This window comes from Phyllopteryx taeniolatus, chromosome 23 (genome assembly GCF_024500385.1).
Source record: "Phyllopteryx taeniolatus isolate TA_2022b chromosome 23, UOR_Ptae_1.2, whole genome shotgun sequence".
In the NCBI taxonomy this organism is placed as follows: domain Eukaryota; kingdom Metazoa; phylum Chordata; class Actinopteri; order Syngnathiformes; family Syngnathidae; genus Phyllopteryx; species Phyllopteryx taeniolatus.
The window spans coordinates 1688431-1710457 of NC_084524.1; the positions used below are offsets into that span (position 1 = coordinate 1688431).

The following is a 22027-nucleotide window of genomic DNA, read 5'->3' on the forward strand; positions in this document are numbered from 1 at the left end:
ACGGTTCAGCCGTGTGAGCTACTTTTCAAACGAACAATTCAAAATGATCTACCTACACAAAAAAATCCTAATATATGCTGTATAGTCACAGGAGAAAATATGAGACGGCTTTTGTTTCTTCCATGTCTTGCTCATTTTAATGCCTGGTACCATGAAAGTTATATTGACAAAATATAGCTGATTCCATACTACTTGATGTCCTATTTGACATGCTTAAGCATAATTGTATTCCCGGTGATTTTGGGTACTATCCAGAAAACATGGAAATAGATATTAGCTCTTCAATTCAACTATTATGAGCTAATTTGGTTTTCGTCATTATATTTGTACAAACAAATGAAGGCCTTTAGTGGAAATCCACTCCCGTGTCATCCTGTCGTCTGAACATGTGCGAGGAACTGGTCCGGCAACCGGGGACTTTTTTGACGTGAGTTGCATTTCCATTCAGCCATGAAGTGCAATGTTCGTTCCTTTTCACTTATTTCCTCGAGCTCACAGGAATAGACTTTTGGTTAACAGGCCGAGCCCATATTGTTGCTTTTGAGATCAATGATACATTCAACACTGCAAAATATGAAATGGTGTGTCGCGCTACTGAAGTCTAAGTACACAAACACGCACTATCGCACACACGTGCAGACGGTGCGATCGCACTGTCCTCATGCCAGGCCACCCCCAGAATCAGATTGCTCACTGCGATTCCAAGAAGCTGGTCAGACCAGAGGCACGCACTCGTCCCACAAGTGTGTCTGGCGTCCATCATGTGGGGCCGCCTGCTCGTCTTGTCGCTACTCGCCTGCGGCTACCGGGCGTCCGACTTCTTGGGCGCAGTGATGACCTATGACCCTCTCTCGAACGATACGGTACGTACCCTGCGTCTATTCCTTTAGCTCTGTGCGGGGAGAGGGAAGGGTTGCCGTGGAAACCAGCTTAGGGTGCTTTAAAATGACCAACACCTGCTCCGCAGGTGGCCATCGGCTACAAGGCGAGCTACCAAAACGAGTGCATATTGGCCAATTGGACGTGCCAGTCAGGGGACTGCGGCTCAACGTCTTTCGTCACCATCACTAAGTTCTTGCAAATATTGGGAGGCTGTCGCATTGATGTGCTCACGCATCGTCGCGTTACCCAGATCTCCCAGTTTGAGCTGCGGTAAGTCGCCCGGCTGCCTCGAGCACCTCGAAATGAGAAAAACGAATGGCGTTCTGGCACTTCCAGCCTGGACGGCCTCCGGTGGATCAATGTCACCAACGACGTCACGGAGGCGCTGGTCGTCACACGCGTGGACCTGAGGACGAGGTCCGATACCGGCCGGGCAAACGCGTCCCCCCGCACCGCCGTGCTGCCCGTTCTCAGGTAAGACCGCGGCGACGTTGAAGTGCGGTCGCCGTGGGGGCCGGCTGCCACCTCTAAGGCTGTTTGCGTGCGCCCCATAGAGTCCCCTCCAACTGCCAGAGGAACGTGACGCTGACCACCTTTGACCCCGACGGGGACGTGGTGAAGTGTCGATATCAAAACACGACGTCTGTTCTCCAACTCTCGCCGGTGAGCGACCCCTGAAAACCACCGCCTTCTTTCTCCCTGCCACTGAGTGCTGACTGCGCCTTCTTTGCAGGACTGCAACATGATCTTCACTCCCAGAGGCAACGACAGCGACATCGCGGAGGGCGCGTACGCCGTGCAGCTGATCATGGAGGACTTTCCTCGCCAGGACATCGCTCTGACTGACGGCGAGGGGAACGAGACGCTTGTCACGAGCGAGGACGCCATCGGCCAAATCCCCGTCCAGTTTGTTCTGATGGGTGAGCGCGCGTGCACGTTTGCATGTTATTTCGGTAGGACTGCTGATAATGTCTCTTAAATGCAGCTTTCTTCTTCGTGGAAGTTGTTGTCTCGTCCAAAGGAGCCCGCCAAAGGTGCTTTTTCTTCTGTGTAATTGTGCAGTGGATCCTCCGGTGGCGTCCTGCGTGGAGGGAGAGCAGCTGCCCGCCTTCAGGCCTCCGACGCCAGCCAACGGAGAGCGCGTGTACGCCTCAGTCAACGAGACCCTCGAGATCCCCATCACTGTGGAAGTATATCAGTACGTGTTTGACAGATGGGATACTTTCATATGGAAAAATGGTGGGGCAGTCAAATCTAACAGCCCCCCCCAACCCCCCAGCCATCCATTTTCCACAGCACTTATCCTCACGAGGGTCACGATCAGCTGCAGCCTATCGCAGCTGACTTTGGGCGTGAGGCGGGTACACCCTGGACCGGTCGCCAGTCAATCACAGGGCACACATAGCCAAACCAGTCCCTCTCACATTCGCCGTTGGACGACAGATTCGCAATGGCGGCTCGGTTGTAGATTTTTGCGCTGCATGTTTCAGTCAACCAGAAACTTTGGCTCTCAGGGTCTCGCTGGCGCTGTTCACCGGGCCGCCCGACATGCAACTGAACATCAGCGCGGGCCGCCTGGTCCTGACCTGGACGCCGACTGAGAGCGACTTGGGTCAAAGTCAGCCCGTCTGCTTCGTCATCCAAGTGTTTGAGGAGGGACTGACGTACGTGTTTTCAGTCTACCTCCGGTCCGCTCATCACTTGGCACGCACCTAGCGTGCTAACTAACGTGCCAATATGGCTTTCCCGCAGCCAACATCAGTCGGAGATGCGCTGTGTCATCGTGACGGTCAGCCCTGGTGAGTAGAGACTCTTCTCCAGGTTTTTGGGTCCAGGGACCGCTTGTAAGGGAGACATTTTTCCAAGGACCGCCTCACAATCCCAACGCCAATTAAACATAACTGCCATCTGTACCCCTAAATGACATTGCAATTAAAAAGAATAGAAGGTGAGAGGAAACAAACAATTGCTATCAAAACGAACAATGGTTTCCATCTTTTTTCCCGTTTCCCCAACTTTCTCCAAACAGTGATATAAAATGTATGTGATGAGACGTACAATCACATCAGAGCTTGGCCCAAAGCGAGGGTAGGGAGGAGTAATTGTCCAATTAGTGTTTGTTTTATAGGCCATCACTATCAGACAACCGTATGACGCCAGCCCTTCGCCACCAGGCTAAGCCATGAAAACTGAGTGTGACTTCTGTCTTTAGTTGTGATTGTTGCGAGAGCCAGGCTCCTGTCCGCGTTCCCGCTGTCCGTGAATGGCATCCAAGGAGTGGCCTTAACGCAGGTCCGTCATTCGGCATCGGGTGTGCAACGCAGCAACACGGCACAGTTTGAGCACCACTTTTTTGTCCCGCAGCTGAAGGATCTGCTGGTGGCGCGAGGGCTGCCCGCTGACATCACGCTGAGAGTGGTGAGCTTCAGTGACGAGAGCAGAGAGAGAGCTTCTGAGTAGAGTGGGATGTTGGAGCCAATCAGATTATGAATCATTTATACTCCACCTGTAAACTCATCGCAGCGGTGTTACAGTGCTGCGACTGTCTTTTAATAATGAAATAATAGTTACGAATAAACGAGTATGCTATGCATTTATTGTTGAAGTTTGTAGTCCTAGAACAATAATAAAGTGCAACAACATATAAAACAACTTCCAGTTGTCAAAATAACTTTGAACAGTGTATTAAATTAATCAAATAAACCACGTCAGGCAAATACTTAAGTAATGATGGAACTGAACAGAAGTAAGGTGATAACAATTGTTTCGAAAAACAACCGCAAAGTTGAAAACCAGGTCTTAAAACTATGTAGAAATGTGCAAACGCTTTCGTCAACAAAATAAACTTCCTTCGTCCAAACTTAATTTGATGTGAAGTTCATCTTCCTAAATACGCAGCGGGACCAACCACAAGCCGCCACCACAGCTTTTCTTTGGACTACCACTGCATTTACCGATATCGTTACCACGCCTTTACACATTGATGTCGGCTTTTGATGCAGTGCCGCCTGAGGCATCGAAGGTCAAGGTTTTCACACGTCCGGGGAAGCAGCATTGAGGATTTTTGTAGGGCGAGAGTTCCAGAGGCTCCGGAGTTTGGTGTTTGTGATTAAAAGCGGGCCAATGTCAGGGGAGTGCAACTTCCGGCGAAGGGGAAGTTGGAAGACTATCTGGAAAATGACGTTCAATTGTCTGGAATCTGTAAAATCAATTGTGGCCTGGCACACTCCCACGCAGTTAATTGTGCAATGGCAAGCTGCCAGGCCTCACCCTCGTATTGCGCTCTTAAATTAAGGGGACGTGTTGTTTTTCCCGAGAAGAACAAGTCAGACCGCATACAGGCGCTCATGTCAGACACGCTCATCAGTGACTTGTCGTTCGAAGTCGTGCGAGTGTCGTCCCGTCGTCCGTCATGCGAGGCTGCCTGTTGGTCTTGTCGCTGCTGGCCTGCAGCTGCCAGGCGTTCAACTACTCGGGCACGGCGGTCACCTACCAGCCATTGAAGGGCTCCGTCAACACGGTACGTACTCTCTGCCTTTCCCGAAGCGCACGTCGTCTTCTGCCTTCTTAATGTCACAAGCTTCGCCTTGGACCCTGACGCTCCACAGGCGCTCCTCCACTACAAGCTGGCCTTTCGAGAGTGCGGCAACGTCACCGTGGTGGACTGTCCGCTGGACCTCTGCACGGTGAACGTGGTGTCCGTGAAAAAGGTGGACGAGAACAGCGGAGAGTGGTGTCAGCGGGAAGTGATCGCGCACGTAAACACAGCCAACTCCACAAACTTCACGCTGCGGTGAGTCTGGAGAACTTCGCGTCCATCTGCTTTCCGTGCGGGCTCGTCGAGGCCTCCGCAACGTCGTCGTCTTTACTCTCCTTGTCCTCTGCACCTTTCGCTCGAGCTGCAGATATCGGCGAGTCTTCGCACGTGCCAATTTACGCCACCGACTGTGCCTCCAAACCATCTGAATCAGGCCTCTCTAGCGTTGTCTCCAAAGCTTCCAGCGTGTGCTGTCCCTTATCATGAGCTCCTTCCCGATTCTGTCCATCCCAAATCCGCTCCAAAACTCCCAATTGCGCACAAAAAACCAATAATATTCCCGCTCTTCTAGCCTGGATGGCATCCAGTGGATCAGCGTCAGGAATAACGTCACCGAGGTGCTGGCCGTGACACGCCTGGACCCGAGAAACAGGTCAGACACCGGCCGGCCGAACGCGTCCCCCCGGACCACGATGCTGCCCGTTCTCAGGTGAGGCCATCCCGACGCTGACGTGTGGGCGCCATGGCAACCAGCTGCCGCCTCACAGAATGCTCGCGTTCATCCCCAAGGTTCCCCTCCAACTGCTACGGAGAAGCAAGACTGCCCACTTTTGACCCGGACGGAGACCTCGTGAAGTGTACCTTTGAAAACTATCACAATCTCTCATCGTTTTTTGATGTCTCTTACGTGAGTGACCACCCCCCAAAAAACAACAACACTCTCCTCCGTGAATTGAAATGAAACCCCCCCAAAAAAGGTTCCCAGTCCAATGCTGACTGTTCCTTTTTTTGCAGCATTGTCACATGAGATTCACTCCCGTGATCAACAACATCAGCGTGGTGGGCTCGTACGCCGTGCAGCTGCTCATGGCGGACCTTGTTCGCAAAGACGTCAATCTGACTGACGCCGCGGGGAACCGGACGCTTCTGCCGCAATCTGAAATGATCGGCCGTGTTCCCATCCAGTTTGTCCTGAGGGGTGAGAAAGTGGAGCAAATGAGGGATGAAATCCAAAATTGGATATTCCAAAATACTTTCAACAAGGCTCCTGAAAGCGAGTGTATATGCGGAGTGCACGGCAAAGAAATAAATTCTCCAGGGCACGACAGATACCTGAAAAAAAATCACTTTGTATTTGTGTGTCTCTCTTTTCTGCTGTTTCATTGTACAGTGGATCCTCCGGTGGAGTCGTGCAACTCTGGAACATACCTGCCCTACTTTCAACATCCTACACCAGAGGACGGAAATCATCTGTACGCGCATGTCAACAAGACCCTGGAGATTAACATCCATGCAAAAGCCACGGAATCGGAGTACGAGTTTCTTTGACCTTATGTAATATTGCCACAGAAAGACAGGCTATCAAACTACATTCCTGACGTAAACACGTCATCGCAAAAGTTCCCGACTGAAACCACTTCCTGGTTGAGTCAGACGCTGGATTATAAAAGCACGCATCTGTGCAAAGTACACAATACATCATACACACCAGAGATTATTCAATTATTATTGATTATTTAATGGATCCACGTCTGCAACTAGCAAGACGTGTCTTGCTAGTTGCATGTTTAAAGTGACCACATGGCCTTTCAGTCCGCTAGCTTCACGCTAACGCTAATTAACATTTATGTTGCAGCATTACAACCCTTTATGCAACACAAATGGTGCAGCAACACATTTAGGAAGACAATAGACAGTAGCCTGCTCAGTCATATGTATATTCTTTATCCTCTGCGAAGAACAAACTGCTGAATATCTCAAGGCACCGCTGCATTAGTCTGTATAACATCAACAACATGGACTTGTGTGTTAGGATCAGAGAGGTGCTGTTCAGCGGGCCGGCCGGCGTGCAAAAGACAAAAGAGGGCGACGGCCATTTCGTCCTGAAATGGACGCCGACTCAGGACGACGCGGGCCTACGTTATCCCATCTGCTTCGTCGTTCAAGCGTTTCTGAACGAACAAGTGTACGCATGTTTGCTCCTTGTTCATTGACACACACTTGGCATGCTAACACGGCAATATTGCTCTCCAACAGCGAACTTCACTCGCCGATGCGCTGTGTCACGGTGGCGGTCAACCACAGTGAGTGATTTTGTTTGAAAAATCTTTAGCTTTAACACATACTACCTAATAATTTTGGGGTATGACCTAGTGATGATAACTGGTTTAAGTTAGATGGGTCAGCAGTACTGATGCTGAAGGCCCTGGGCAGATTCCATTGTTACGGCAACACATAGAGGCTGAAATCTGATTGGACAAGACCGGCCCACCACTGCCACTTCCTGTGTCCGCCAGACCAAAACCTGAGTGACTTTTGTCTTTAGATCTTTTTGGCCTGGATGCCAGGTTCCTGATCAGAAGTCACAATGCCTACTTGGAACTCCAAAAAACAGGGTTACCCGAGGTATGCAGTCAACACTTCCGGAACACAACACATCGACGCGGACACAAACTGAGTGGCTCTTGTTGTCCCGCAGCTGAAGGAGCTGCTGGTGGCGCGAGGGCTGCCCCCCGACATCACGCTGAAAGTGACGGCCTTCCACGAGAACCTTGTAGAAACAACGACCGACGACCCTAATGCATCACCAGCCAACGTTCTCCTCCCGTCGGCATCTGGCGGGGGCCCCGGACAAATATCCGCCAGCCTGAATCCATCAGCAAGCAACATTTTCCTGACGCCGGCATCTGGCGGGGTCCTCGCGCAAATACCCGACGCCGTGAATGCATCATCAAGCAACCTTTCCGGTTCAACGTGACCAACCGACGTTTCATGGAACGTCATCCTTCACTCTCGTCTTCTCAAATCTTACTCTATAGTGTGCTATACCGCGTACCTGTAAAAAATATTTAGCGCTTCGGATCTGCGGCGCGGGGACAGTCACGTGACCTAACCCGGAAAACAGGCTCACGGACTTCCGGTGTACGCTGTGCTAACGAACATGACTATGAATTGATGACGCGATTGTTTGTAACCGAACTTGCTAAGCAGAGGTTTTCTTTATGGCTGGCGTCTACTAGGACAAAAGTTAAATACATGTATATTATTTATTTTATACAAACATGATATTTGTGAACACAAACAAAGCCTAAACATCGAATATTGTCATGTTTGGTGTCCACGTGGTGACATTTTGTGTAAAATAAAGAAAGAAATTGCAGAGTTTGCAGTTCCAATGGCTGCTTTATGGCAGTCGTCTTCTCGGGAGGAAGGAGCTTCTTCGACCTGTTTTGCCGAACGTGGAAGCAGGTTGCAACTAAACCGGATTGGCTAGTCCTGCGGTCAGGAGTGACAGTGGCACGCTTTGCCTTGGCATGCACTCATGGAACAACCTGCCATTATGTGCGTTCCTGTTTCCTTATGTTGTTGTACTTTTGCACTTTCCTAGTACAGGGTCATTAAAAAGATTATGCCAATTATTAGATTTGAGTGATTGGCATCGATGCTGCACAACCGCGGCAAATTGTAATTGTTAAATCCCTGCTGCTGTTTAGGGTTAGGATTCTAAAATAAATGGAGAAATGAAATGGGGCAAAATCCACGTGAAACGGATCTAAACTTTGAGCAGGAAGCGCTTCCATTGCCGTCAGGAGCGGAAGCGGCACCATCCCTGAAGACACGACAAGAGGAAAGTTGCAGTTTAGACATCTTTATTGAATAAAGTGCATCAAACGTCAACCGGAAATTAGTATCCTCTGTAGGTGCCAGGTTGTCGTCCACGTCTCCTCCGGTAGCCCCCTCGCCCGCCCGGTCGTCGTCCTCCGTCGTATCTGCTCGCCGCCGCCCTCGAATCGGACGACTCGTCGCCGTCGTCAGTGTTGCAGCCCACCGACGGGCGCTGAGGCGGCGCTGGCGGCTTGTGGCCTCTTGCGGGGACGGGAGCTCTTCCCTGAGCGCAAAAAAGGAGAACGGATACATTTGGAACATTTGAACCACAAGTCTGCATTTTAGCTCAATGGAAATACAGTGGAAACCACAGTGCAATGGAAAAAAAAAAGGAAACATTTCATTTTTTTGATTAAACCTTTCATTAGACTAATCGCATAATCGCCCAAGTTATTTTTAAACTTACTGTCAAAAAACAATTATGTACGGTTTTATACTCTACTGGATTATTTTGTTTGTTTTTTCCCGTTTCCCCAAAAACCTTCAAGCTTATGCTCAAACTGCACAATTTTAGTGGGCTACATGAAACATTTTGCAAATAAAACATCCATCTTGTTTCTGATGAACATTTAGGCCAATTACACGACATTATTTGAATGTTGGTCACTATCTCAGTCAGTCAGTCAGTCAGTCCCCGCCTGCCTTTGAATTATCATACAAGTTGCTTTGGTGTAGATAACCACCTGCTCCCCCGTTGCCCTCTCACAACAAACGACTTTCCCCTGATAGCCCCCCCCACCACCCTAAAGAGACAGAGAATGGGGAAAAAGCAAGAGAGAGAGTGCGGGGCGTCCCCCAGAAAGTGGTGTGACAAGGAAATACGCTACCAGTGCTTGGTCGACGTCGAGCGGTGGCATCACGTTCACGCCCTCGTGCCCTGAAGACACGCAAGAGTCTCGTCAATTATGTGCGCGTCTACACGGGTAAACTTAAAATACACCACTTACAAAAAGTTCTGCGACTGGGCTAGACGAACCTCAAATGCACTCGACCGTTTCCAGGTCGACTTCGTTACACCCGTCAAGGTTTTTGTGCAGTTGCGGTTCCTCCGGACAGCTTAATTCATTGCGTGAGCACACTCCTAACACCAAACGGTTGTACTTCAAATGGAAATGCCATTCATCCACGCCAGCCGTCTCCATAAAATAAAAATCGCCCCTCATGTGTTCTAATGAGGAAAAATGGTACTCTATAACATTGCACATTATAAAAACTTGTGGTGGTGTGCATGCCTTGGCCACCTGGGGGCAGGATTACAAACGGATACCCTACACATGGAGACTGTCCATGTTAAGATGAAGAAAACTTATTGAGGGCAAAGCTATGTGGTCGTTTTAAATACAATGTGGACCTTTCTGTTTTATGTCTAGTTTGATAGTAAACTTCAACTCAGAGGCAATAAATAGCTTGAAACCTCGTTTTCGAAGAAGTGTTCCCAGTCTACCAAACCGTTGCTTGTTGGGAACCGACGCTTGTATCTCCCGAAATTCTCGGGTCACGTTATCCCTAACTTGTTGAGAGTACTGTCGTGGTCCACGTTGGCGTGGGGGTCCCGGGGGTACGACGGAAACACGCGGTTCGCCAGCTCGCGGTCCACGCGTCAACGTAGCAGTTAGCGGGCTCACCTGGTTGCGCGGCGGAATACGCGGGCCGGGGGGCGGCGTCGGGGGGACGGTGACTCTGGACTGGCGAGACGATGCCGGGCTGCATGATGTGGGCTTGCTGGAGGGGCAGCAGGTACATGTAGGGCGTGTAGAAGGGCCAGTTGTACGCCTGAAGCACACAAACCCAAACAATAACGCCCCGTTTGCATTCGCTCAAAATCTCCTCTTTTTGCTGACAATCGTGTCCATTTGCCACTTTTGCGGTCAGCCCAAAGCAAGGAAAGCACTACTATGGCGCCATCTGGTAGAAGCTTGGTCTCATTGTGAGGTTTAATTCCTTTTGGGTTTTTTTTTTTTGTCGGGGGTCCTTAAACGACTTCCAACAGCCTCTCTCGTCAGCTTTGCTGTAACAATTTGCCTGCATTTCCTCAATTGCATTGTTTGTAAACGTCAAAAGAAGAGTTTCATGCCTTAATACCATTTGTGTAAAGTGCAAGCGCACAGATTTGTTTGCCCGTGTGTGATGACACGTCAGCCTGTGCGAATACTATCGATGAGCCTCGTGAACGTTTTGTTTGTCTTTAATAATTTAACAACTGAATAGTTATCCATGTAACATGGCTTCGGGATGATGTACATGCAAGCTGCATGGTGTTGGTGCTTTATGATCACCTCTGGTTTAAGTGCTTTGCTGCTATTATGTGGCATCTATATGCAATTCCCACTTTTGGGGGCATCTGCACTAAAGTAGCCCCCCCCCCATCCGTTTGTTTACCTTCACACCCAAGTTGAAGAAAAACCTCAGAACGTTGACATCTGTAGAAGGACAATCATCAATCAGAAGATCGGATCGGTTGACAAGATGTTTTGCAACACTTTATTGGACCTGCCTCACCTTGGGGGAGGTCTTCTCCCGACTTGCGGAGAGAAAAGTCTGGAGCCGGGAGCACATTGCCACTCTCTCCCAGGGGGAAGCCAGGGTAGAGGAGGTCCTGGTAGAGCTGGTGCACAGGGACGCCTCCGGGGAGTGTCGGGTGGAGTCCGAGGGGGAAGGAAGTAGCGGCCGACGGTTGGGGGGTGTCAGAGAAGGGACCGGGCAAGGCCCGGTGAGCCGATGAATTCTCACTGGCCTTCTGGGGTGTTGTGTGGATGGGGAGGGAAGGGGGTTGCCCCGACTGGACCTGATGGTTCTGGTTCTGAGGGGGATCCCTCACATCAGCCGCCTGATCCTTCAATTCTTCAGCGGCCCCCTGACCCACTGACGCGCTCGCGGCGTCTCCAGCATCTGGACTTTGAGCTGAAAACACATCGGACAACTCTTATTGGACACTCTTCACAAAAAGGTCAGGGTATTTATTGGCCTATGCCAACTCCGTGAATGAAGCACCGTGTCTTACTTGGCCCGGGAGCCCAAAGTCCGGGGGCCCCGGTGACTCGCGGAAGAGGCGGCGCCGGCGATGAAGACGAGGATCTCGGGTCCGCCGGAGGAGTGGGTGAGGACAAGCTGCGGACAGCGGCCGTCGCGGCCGCGGGAGACGGCGCGATGGGAGATATGAAGGTGGGAGCCGGGCCAATATTTGAGGACAGGGCGGCGGAGTCCGTGGAAGGGGGAGACGAGGGACACGCAGCAGAACTTTGAAGAGGTCCAGTGTCGTGCTTCTGTTTTTCCACAGCAGAGGAAGACCGCGCCACAACATCTTCAGCCAGACTCCCCCTCTGGAGAAGACAGATTTCATGAACCCCCGAGGGAAATATGATGCTCAGAACAAAATGGAAAGAACAACTGCTCCGTGGATTTCTAACCCCAAGCGCCGGGAAGCTGTGCTCATCCTTCAGCTGGAGCTCCACCAGCGCCACATTCTGGAGCTCCTCCTCTTTGAGCAAACGCTCCTCCTCGGTCAGGCCAAAAGAGGCAGTGTCACATGCGCTCTTCCTGAAAAGCAACAACAACTTGGAACAACGCGGTGGCCAAACGAAGCAGGCACGTACCTGGACCGTCTCAGCTCTCTTTGCGGCGGCCGTGACTTCTGCTGGTGCGCATGCCCGCTTGGGGCCGGAGCGCTCGCTCTGGGACCAGAGAAGGATTTTGGTCCGGACTTGTCCCAGGCCCCCTCTGGAAGAGCAAAACACACGGCCGACCCTTGACACGGACATCACGTATGAGCAAAGTACAATTCACACTGTACCGTATGAATGGGAGACAATTTAGTAAATATGAATGCAGGCAACAACGTCCATTTTTTTTTAACCAATTTCAGGAAAAACAGGCTAATTTATTGCAACAAATATAGGAATGGACAATGTAAATAGTCAGATGATTGGATTAAAGAGCAGACCGGATTGTATGCGTCTGCATGTCGTCAGTGTTTCTAACCTACAACGAGCCTTTTTTTTCCTCCCACCACCGTTGTCCATCTCACATTGTGGAACATGCCAATACCTCGCGGTCCATCGCTAACTCTCCTCTCCCGACGGAGGACGGCGCTCCGACCCGGGCCATCCGACGCCAGGCTCCACAGGGGGACGCGTCTGCAAACAGACGGCAAAGTCCGTCGCACGGCAATCAGCGTCACTGTGTGTAACTAGAGGTGGTGACACTATATTGATACAGTCGTGTACAGTATTGATACTCCAACTACATGAGATGTTGATCAGCTGATTGACTTGCAATTTTAATTGCATAATGGGGGTCATGAAAATCAGTTACTCATTTAATACAGCAATGCCTTGAGATACAAGTTTAATTTGTTCCACAAAACATTTCACTGTAAACTTCAACTGGGCGTGGCAAAACATTTTAAAAACACCTTGAAGCCTGTTTTTCCAAGAATTGTTCTCAAGCTGCCAAAATGCTGCTTGCACCGCAATATATAGATTTGCATGCGTGCACATAACTCACAGTCGGCCTTCTTCTTCCGTGTAAACCGTCGCCAGGCCACCACTGGTCGGGATCTCCTCGATGGTGGCATTGTAGCTCTGCTCACGTCCATCCAGCCACACCTACAAACATTTAGCAGCAATACATCTGTACATGCATTCAAAATCCCAAAATCCCAAATCAGAGGTTCAAAAAGTGCGGGTCAGACCTTACAGCGCTGGCCTACAGTGTACTGCATATCAGCAGCCATGCAGTGATCCCGCTTTTGTTGTGCTAAAAGACAATTACAGTTTCTTAGTGTGCGTAAACACGTAATGCAACGTGTCCACCCGCCTCACCTTTCTTGGACTTTTGCCAGGTGTCATACGCAACATTTCGGTACAGACTGGCACTCAATGAACGGCGCACGCTTTCTGGCCACGGAAGTCCGCGGCCCTGGATTCACACAAAGTGCGTCGTGATATTTACATACGCGACGAACAAAAAAGGGTAAAGGTTATCGTGCATTTTAGGTTTCACCTGAGATCCCACTATTCTGATGTTTTGCGAGTATTGCGTCTGCGAGAATGACTTACCCTTGACCAGCTGTTCTTGCTCCTGAACGTGTTGCCCGCGTCCGCGTCGGGGTCGGACTCGTCGCTGCTGGCGCACGTCGCCATGTTGTCGTCGCTCAGCCGCTCGCAGGCTCGGCCGCCGGCCTGATAGGCCGGCAGAGCGTGCCGGCTCACCCGGAAGACGTCGGCGTACAGCAGCTCGTACAGCACGGCTGCAGCGCAAACGCGTGTCACACCTGTTAAGTCTCCACCAAATTATGCACGACTGTCAAAAGAATTTTGTGAGGTCACTCGTAGCAAACTCTTGCCTCACTAGTAACATGCAGTTGTCCTATTCGCGTGCAAAAAAAAAAAAAATCAGTAGTCGGGGGGGGGGGGGGGGGGGGGGTGTCAGAGTCATTCTACTCGTGTGCTGAATCGTCTTACTGGTAAAGACACAGAGCGCCAGAGCACACGGATCTTGAAAGCAACTCAAACTGCTTTCCATAGCACGTGGACGATACAGTATTTGGGACTCACACTGGCAGAGCGCGGCGTTCTTTATATGGCTGACGGGATAAACGCTGTCGTAGTGATTCCCGTTCAGAAAAGACAACTGGACCTGGCAGGGGAGGGGGGGGGGGTTAAGTTTAAGCAACTGACACTCGCGTAGAATAGAGACGGAAAAAAAAACTGAGTATGTGTCACGGTACCTTCTCCTTGAACTTGTCACCGGTGATGTCCACTGGAGGTTTGCCTGGCTCTTGAAAGATCACAAAGTCCCTCCTACACACAAATGATTAAAAGCTTTAACAAGCTGAACCAAGGAGCAGTCATACAAACTTGTTCTTACTTGTACATGATGGCCAATGCGTTCATCTCCACCTCACCCGCCCAATGCTGCAAAAAAACGGAAGGATGGCATCAGCGGCCACAAAAACACAAAAGGCCTTCAATGTTCTAGGTTCAAGGAGTTCTCACCTGCGGGTCCTGGAGCCGCTGCAAGTACGCTTCAAAATCCCCTTCAATAAACTTCACACACACACAAGTTGAAAGTTTTAGCGGCAACACGACTAGCTCATGGTGCCAAGTCGATTATTATTATTAAGTATGGCACGTGCCGAAGTTCGGGGACACCCATTGTTGAAACAACATTTATCCGGTGTTGCTTTGTGTGTTATTTTACTGTTGTGTTTTTTTTTTTTTTTTAATATATTGCCCCCAACACATCAAATCAGTGAATCATTGCTTAAGTACAGTTATGAAGCTTTTTAAAGTAAACCATGTGACGACTCGTACAAATGCGAGCAGGCAACAGCACGACAACGGCAGAGGTTGAACAATCCAAATTGGCATCAGCGCTTTCATCCGCAAGCTCCCTGGTGGATGTCATGATCACACAAAATGCACCCGGGGGGGGGGACACACACCTCAGAGCAGCACTGGCCACAACACAGACAAAACAGCATCTTCGAGCACTGCGCCACGTGTTGGACCGGGTGGATCATCGCCAGCCCCGATGCAAAAACGCCACAACGTAGCACACAGCTCAAGAGAATCCCGTAAGAGCACGGCAGTTTGGCAAATAGCGGCGGCATTCGTGTCACCTACGTTGCTCAAGCCAGAAGGGACAGATAAACATGGCACGTCGTAAAATCAGCATTACATTCAAAACAAGTGGATAAGTGACACTGCAGCAAGCGCAACAGGAAACAAGAAACAAGAGCAGATGAGATATTTCATGACTCGCATATTGGCAAGAGAAGTGACATTTTAAACAATATGAGGGAGTTTGTGGTTGGTCTTGGAAAGCACTTATGTACGGTGTGCCAGTCTGGAGGGTGCCCGAACTTCCGCACATCCTCAAGTTGCTTTTGAAGTAAATGTGCCAAACAGGAAAACAAAGCTACACCTTATTAATGATCAACAAACTTGCTCAACGTGCACTCACTGCCGCATAGCTCTCTCTGTGCTGCCTCAGGAAGCGAACACACTGGGCCCGAACTTGCGCGTGAAGACTTTGGTTGTGAAGAACCTGCAACGACAGCATACGGGAGCAAATATGAGCATTGCGAGAAAACAGGTAAAAGGCGGAACCAGGCATTTTCTATGTATTTCAACAAGAACGTTCCACTCTGACTAAATTGCTGTCATGAGCAAAGTATGTGAAATATGAGGTGTGTCAGAAAGATTCCAGGACTTTTAGTTGTAGTAACTCCACATAACACACAATTTGACTGCTCATTTTCAAAAAAAAAAACGGTTAAAAACGCGTGAAAAGGGTTTAAAAAAAAAGTGTAAAATATTGATTATGGATGAAATCTGAGCAAAAAAAAGGTTACAGTTAAAAGGTGGAATTGATCGACTTTGTATGTGATATAAGACACCCACGTGAAAAAAAAAATCACCGAACCGTAGAGAGCAAGATTGCTTTTAATCTGATAACTGTTTTTAACATTTTGGAATTTATTATTTAGGCCCCATTCTTCTTCCATTTTTTGGGTGGAATTGTGTTGCTATGCTAACCTTTCGACATGACGTCACAGGGGCTACAAGACTCACACTGACCTAGCTCGAATTTGCTACAATGTCACTTTTCTTTTACCTGCTCGGCCACGGCACGAAACAAACACGAGCCGTCCTTGGCGACCCGTTTCCGATGCAGTCCGATGGAGGCCAAGTAGTCGTCCATGAGCGTCTCCTCCTCGCTCGCTCGCATGTTTGCGGCGCAGTTTATGCTAGTTGACGCTAGCGCTTATGTTTTGAGCAACTTGCAACGTAGCAAAGACGAGCACTCGCCATCGACGACAACCTCAAAGTGACGCGTGCTATGGCGGTGTACACCTCCAGGAAGCCATGCGTTTCATCGTAAACCGGGCGGTTATGAAAGTGAAAGTAAACTTTTCTACGACAAGCTAGCGGTTTAAAAGCGCACTACTTCCGGGTTCCGGCCAAACACTTCCCGCCTAAAACGCAACGCGGAAGTCACGCAGCCAATAGGCACGCGAGGAGGAAAGGCATCGTCGGGTTGTGGTTTATTGTTGTGTCCCCTTTTTAATTGGTGTTAAATAGTGGCGTACTATATAATGGACAAACATTCTAGCGCCTAACCGTGTGCTAATAATAACTGCAACTTGATAGTGGTGGTATTTAGAAATCATGAAGTCCCTCACACTGAAGGCCCAGGTTCCAAATGCGCTGCTTTCTGTCGCCCCTCTTCCTCTGCTTCTTCCCGTCCTCCTCCTCCTCCTCCTCCTTTCATTTAGTGAAATCTAATAATGACCTGTTTGTAAGCTCCCTCGGCTACAACAGGCCAGGTAACCCTGGCAACCAGGAAGGGGGGCCCATGGCGATTGACACTCATCCACCCACTCGTGTGTGTGTGTGTGTGTGTGTGTGTGTGTGTGTGCACAGTGAAGAGCGTGACCTTCATGGCTCTGACTTATTTATTAATTTTCGGCCTCTAGTCATACACTTGGATGATGATCATGATCATTCCGAGGCAGAAGAGAAACCGCCATCAGGCGAAGGCGGAGGTGCCACTCGGCTCAAATGAAACTTTATTGATCAAGCAGAAGCAAACAGGATTCGGCGGAGGATACCACAACGACCTTCTTCTCCGGGATCCGTCCGCCTTCCGAGCACGGTGCTGTCCGTTGGCTCTGCTGAATCTGTGAGCTCATTCATGACAAAACAATCGACAGTCGCTGGTCAAACTGTCCCGAAAAACAATCTTGATATGCGACATATATATGTAAAAAAGGCGTATGATTAGTCTTTTTTTTTTTTTTTTGCGTCAGCAAGCCAACAAAGTGCACATGGGTCGCTATATACAACACAAAGATCAGAAAGAGCATCTTTGTCCTTCAGAACGTCCATCAACACAACTATTACGCAAGCAAACCAAGTGAAGTAACACACAGAAAGCAAACATTTGAAAGACAAAATATACTGCAGCTGTGATTTAGATTTGGTTTGGCAAAAAAAAAAAAAAAGTACTTTGATACATTTTCATGCACTTCATTCGGGCAACAAGCACATATAGGGATGCACCGATACCACTTTTTAGTACAAGTACTTACGTTTGAGTATTCGCCAATACTTGATTATGATATTACTTGCATTTGTGATATAAATGTGTTTTATCTTAACTAAATATTGTACAAAACACAAGTTTTTCTTGAACATCCAATTACATGTTTTTCCAAAAAGTCTTGCCCCAAATTTCACTTCAATGTAGCCTGGAACACAAGGTACCTCAGTTCTGTTCGTGTCTCAGTTGGAACACTAGGGGCACTATGTAAAAGGAGCGACGTAGAAGAAGAAGAAGAAGAAGGATGCAGAGTCTGGTGGATATAAAAGTAGGGATGAGGGCAATGTTACGTCTGCGTGGTAATTACAAACGACAGTGAGTAAAAAGAAATACAAGATTGCTGCCTAGCGGAGTTCGTCATCCATTTTGCAGGGCATCATTTGCGGCTAACAAAGTGTGTCGCGATCCGCGTTTAGCTTAAAGCTCTCCACACGGCCGACATGGCTCCTACTCCACCTACCCGGAAGGTGTCTATCTCAAGCCGCTAAAGTAGCGTCAGTGCCATTTTCTCAAGCTTGAGTACGATTATCGGTGCATCCCTCATATTAATCGCTAATGTTCGTTAGCTGTGGCTATGAAACAAAAACATACATTTAGAGGTGCAAATGACCTCATGAGAATATTTACAGTTTTGGTCCCATAACATCACCAGTGAAGATGGCAAGGGTTTAGGAAGCTGGCAGTTTCTGAAGGACAACGCATAGTGGTAATAATAATAATGATAATAATAGGTGATAATTCTAAGAAAAGGAGTCTTAATGAGCTAGCGCTGCAGTGATTGGCTAAAAGCAGGCGGCGGGGACTACGATGCCGTCGACGTTCAGCACGTCACTGTTTGACATTCTCAAACGTGGAAGCGGGAGCTTTACATCCATTGGAGTCAACAAGTCCGGAGGAGGAGGAAAGGAGAAGGAGATGTGAGAGAAAGAAGGAGGAGGAGGAGGAGGAGGAGAGGACGAGAGAGAAGACGTTCACGAAGATGCCAGGCCAAGGTAGCCGAGGAAGGAATGTTTGTTGGCGGAGGAGGAAGAGGAGGAGGAGGAGGAGGGCGGGGGCGCACTCGCGTGAGGCTTCAGCGAGAGGAGTGTCGTGATGGGCACAAGAGGAGACAAATCCCTCCACCCTGCGAGCTCACACAGTGAGGGATGAAGAGGAAGGTGGGGAGAGGAGGAGGAGGAGGAGGGCACGCTGGTGTGCAGCCGCCGAACGTGTTTGCTGGGATCGTCTGCGTGCACGTAGGAGCGGTGCGTGTGCACGTTGCCGGGGGTGTGCGAGGCGGCGGCGGCAGCGGCGGCGGCAGCGCCGTGCTTGACCTTGCAGTGCAGGCGCAGGCTGTCCCGCCGCTTGGCGCTGTAAGGGCAAAGGTGGCAGGTGAAGGGCCGCTCCCCCGTGTGCACGCGCACGTGCTCCACCAGCTTGTTGGCGGTGCGCGTCAGGTGGCCGCAGCGCTCGCACCGGTACTGGTTTCCTTGGCGATGACCCTGGAAGTGAACCAGCAGCTCCGGTTGCCCGGGAAACGACCTCTGGCAGATGCGGCAGCGATGCTCCGAGGTGCTCGTCTCCGGCGGGGTTGCCGTGGCAACTGTCGGCCCGCCGCCAGCGGGAAGGGCGAGGGGGCATCTGGCGGGGGCGCAGGTGAAGTGCGGTGGTTAGCCCAGCGCAAATTAAAACCGCACGCGCCATCGTTGCTGCCTTGGCACTTTTGTTGCTCGGTTTCGCAACTTTTTGCCCCCCAAAAGCACCGAGCCGCCAATTTAGCTATAGTAGCTTTTACGTTTGTTTGGAAACCTTTAGCAAGTTTTGAGGTAACCCGAATGCATTTTTTTCTCTCTAGAAGATAAACAAACTAACCTGCATGAACAAATTTCAGATTTGCTGAGCTCGCCGGTCAATTTGAGTAATGTACATAATGCTCTACTTCAGTGCATCTCAACCGTTCTGCACCACCCAAACTCAGAATTGGCTCTCCCAGTACCAATAGAAGGACCAAATTTAAACAACAAACAACCTTTAGCAAAATCCCAGACACAAATGAGTTATCGAACCCTGCGCAAAACTAAGCGACGGCTGCTTCCCACCTGATGGCTCCGCCCAGCAAGTGCTTGTTGGCGTGCGCCCTCATGGCCGCCTCCTGATTGGTGGAGTGGTCGCACACGCAGCAGCGCAGCGAGAAAGAGCCGCGCTCCTGCTGCCGATGCTCCGTCATGTGAGTCCGGAAAAGGAGGCGCCCGTCGGTCTCGAAGCCGCAAACGTGACACCTGAGCACGCGGGAGGGGGGGGTGAGTGTTTCTCGTATCCGTGGCGACAAAGCGAGCTTCTCAGTGGATGACCTCCGGCCACTCACCTGTAGAAGAAGCTCACACTTCCCGGCGGGCTGCTTGGATTTCCTAGAGGAGACAAAATCATCAATGTCTTCCGATTTTTCTTTTTCTCAATCTTTTGCACATCTTTAAAGTTTGTATTCAACTTTCTATGAAATGATTTTATTTGTTGTCACACGTTGTTCTTGCACGCCAAACTATTTTTTTCTGTTGCAGTTTTTTGCAACCCCAAAAGTACTTTTAGTTCTGTAGCCAACAAAGTGCTTTGTCACGTCCATCGAGCCTCGCCCGCTCTTGTGGCTCGATGTTTTGCCATTAAAAGGCGCACGTCAGACATGTAAACAAACTGCCAGATCTGCACGCCGCAATGAGTTTACGCTGTCGTCAGTCAATGAACGATTAATAATCGTAACAATAGAGGGCCCCGAAATCCAATTTTGCTTAGGAGGTTCTGACTGTGCGTGTGTGTGTGTGTTTTATACCATATGCAGGCTGCAAAGGGCAGGACCAGGCTGGCTCCGCCTTCACGACTGGACTGGATGTGACACAAAGACATGTTGCTTATGATGCTGCAGTAGAAGAAGAAGAAGAAGAAAGTATCGGAACACGTGCCTGCTCCTGGCGGGGGGGGCGGTCCACTGTCCCGGCGCACCGCTGGACTTAGCGACCCGTTCTGGAGACCAAGAGCAGAACGTGAATGCGGCGCCGGACGAGTCAAACGCGGGCCGCGCTGCGCGACGCTACCTGAGAGCTGGTGCAGCAGCGTGGACGCCAGGTTGACAGACATGTCCTGCCACAGCGCCGCACGCAGGCAATGCTCCGCCATCTTGGCTCCGGAACACAACTGGTCACCGAAGAACTGCCGCTCCTCCACGGCGACCCCCGAGAACAACCTGGGTCGGGCCTCCTCCATTTTTCCACTGAGGAGAATCTGCTCCGCCAAAGTGGCCGCGGAGATCTCCTGCTCCTCCTGTTTGACGCCAAGCGGAACATTAGGAAGAACGCCGTCCAGATGCGGATGCGCCGTCGCCGCCGCCCCGCCGTGCTCTCTTTTGACGGCCACAAGATGGTGAGCCCCGTCGCTCGGAGACGACAGCCCTCGGACGTCTGTTATTGGTCGCTCACGGATGACACCCGACATCCTCGGCGTGCCGATTTCCACGCTCTCCTCTTCCTCTTTGACCTTCGCGTCGGGCCGGGTCAGGAGCTGACTCTCTGTCAATCAAAACATTCTTTGCTCACGTCCTCCATCAGTCAACAGCAGAGTGCATTTGGTTCCTGCGCCTTACGCAACTTAATCCACAACTATCGTTGTTGCAGTGGCTAGCTTGATACTGAATTCATCCACCAGGAAAATTCGCTGTTGCGGCAGTCTCCACAACGACAAAAGGCAAAGCAGCCATGTTGAATTACTAATGCTGTTGAAAATATGAATAAACTGTATTTTCTAACGAAACCGTTGAACGGAATGCGGGTCGATCGGTCACGCCTGGAGTCTGCGAGCTAGGAAACACTTAGTTTAAGTTCTGTTGGCCAGGGCCGCTGATCTGACCGCACACGCGCACCGGAGGCAGTGCGGCCGAGAAAAACGCAACAAAATGAAGACAACTGACGTCTGTGGCCTGCGATCGGCCGGCGACCAGTCCGGGGACGACCCGCCGCCCCCAACGGGACAAGCGCTATGGAAAACGGATGCGTGCACGCACGCGCACAAACCTGCCAGTTTCCTGAGCAGATCCGAAGCCAGCGTGTGGCCGGCGGCGTCCCCCTCGGGCGTGTGCGTGAGCGAGGGCGGATCGGGACTGGCCCCGGGCCCGTCGGGGGACAGGGCCAGGCCCGGCTCCTCCTGCTGCCCGCCTCGTCCCTCCGCTAGACTCCCAGGGAGCACCTGGGCCTTCTGGGTGGCCTCTGAAGACACGCACAAAGAAGACATCAGACAGACGGCGCCTGAGTGGCTTTTCTTTTTTTTTTTTTTTTTTCCACTACCTGACAGCCTAATGAGAAGGTCAGACGCCATCTTGCTGCTGACATCAGGGCTGAAGAGCGAGGTCGCCGCCAGGAAGGGGCTCGAACCGGCCGCGCGCGTCCCCGGCGGCCGGTGAGCCGCCCGCGTGTGTCGCCGGACCGCGTCCGGCGGAGGAGGAGGAGGAAGAGGAGGAAGAGGAGGCCGCAACACGCTCGGCCCACGCTTCATTTTCCAGCGACGATCGGGAACGGAGTCACACTCACAAGAGAGGCGAGCGATACGAGAGGAGGGATGCTAAAATAAGACGTGAATGTTCTTGGCCGCTCG

At 50.6% G+C, this 22027-nt stretch overlaps 4 protein-coding genes across 6 annotated transcripts; 2 read left to right on the forward strand and 2 right to left on the reverse strand.

Annotated features, from left to right (window-relative positions):
• The first annotated feature begins 655 nt into the window (after positions 1 to 655).
• Positions 656 to 3475, forward strand: LOC133472732 (uncharacterized). The gene is made up of 10 exons (XM_061764017.1): positions 656 to 863; positions 968 to 1152; positions 1219 to 1356; positions 1437 to 1545; positions 1616 to 1802; positions 1945 to 2080; positions 2397 to 2546; positions 2635 to 2681; positions 3095 to 3174; positions 3247 to 3475. The coding sequence occupies exons 1-10, from the start codon at positions 762 to 764 to the stop codon at positions 3340 to 3342; spliced, it is 1230 nt and encodes a 409-aa protein (XP_061620001.1). The 5' UTR covers positions 656 to 761; the 3' UTR covers positions 3343 to 3475.
• Positions 3476 to 3619: 144 nt separating this feature from the next.
• Positions 3620 to 7799, forward strand: LOC133472729 (uncharacterized). Its single transcript, XM_061764010.1, has 10 exons — positions 3620 to 4402; positions 4491 to 4675; positions 4992 to 5129; positions 5210 to 5327; positions 5435 to 5618; positions 5811 to 5952; positions 6453 to 6605; positions 6677 to 6723; positions 6966 to 7045; positions 7119 to 7799. The coding sequence occupies exons 1-10, from the start codon at positions 4295 to 4297 to the stop codon at positions 7395 to 7397; spliced, it is 1434 nt and encodes a 477-aa protein (XP_061619994.1). The 5' UTR covers positions 3620 to 4294; the 3' UTR covers positions 7398 to 7799.
• Positions 7800 to 8272: 473 nt separating this feature from the next.
• On the reverse strand, positions 8273 to 16284 carry otud4 (OTU deubiquitinase 4). Of its 3 annotated transcripts, XM_061763940.1 has the most exons (19): positions 15926 to 16284; positions 15272 to 15355; positions 14302 to 14352; positions 14174 to 14220; positions 14034 to 14106; positions 13861 to 13942; positions 13363 to 13553; positions 13126 to 13222; positions 12996 to 13060; positions 12809 to 12909; positions 12350 to 12438; positions 11899 to 12022; positions 11713 to 11842; positions 11307 to 11625; positions 10805 to 11206; positions 10685 to 10725; positions 9931 to 10078; positions 9133 to 9182; positions 8273 to 8528 (listed from the first exon to the last, which is right to left on the reverse strand). In XM_061763940.1, the coding sequence occupies exons 1-19, from the start codon at positions 16037 to 16039 to the stop codon at positions 8325 to 8327; spliced, it is 2412 nt and encodes an 803-aa protein (XP_061619924.1). In that variant the 5' UTR covers positions 16040 to 16284; the 3' UTR covers positions 8273 to 8324. The 3 variants fall into 3 exon arrangements, with proteins under 3 accessions (XP_061619924.1, XP_061619927.1, XP_061619925.1); XM_061763943.1 differs by lacking the exon at positions 9133 to 9182; XM_061763941.1 differs by lacking the exons at positions 15272 to 15355; positions 15926 to 16284 and adding an exon at positions 14751 to 15263.
• Positions 16285 to 16748: 464 nt separating this feature from the next.
• On the reverse strand, positions 16749 to 21928 carry LOC133472719 (zinc finger X-chromosomal protein-like). The gene is made up of 8 exons (XM_061763978.1): positions 21721 to 21928; positions 21451 to 21642; positions 20479 to 20949; positions 20347 to 20407; positions 20217 to 20269; positions 19758 to 19800; positions 19492 to 19671; positions 16749 to 19033 (listed from the first exon to the last, which is right to left on the reverse strand). Exons 1-8 carry the CDS (start codon positions 21926 to 21928, stop codon positions 18385 to 18387), a joined length of 1857 nt encoding a protein of 618 aa, XP_061619962.1. The 3' UTR covers positions 16749 to 18384.
• Positions 21929 to 22027: the final 99 nt, after the last annotated feature.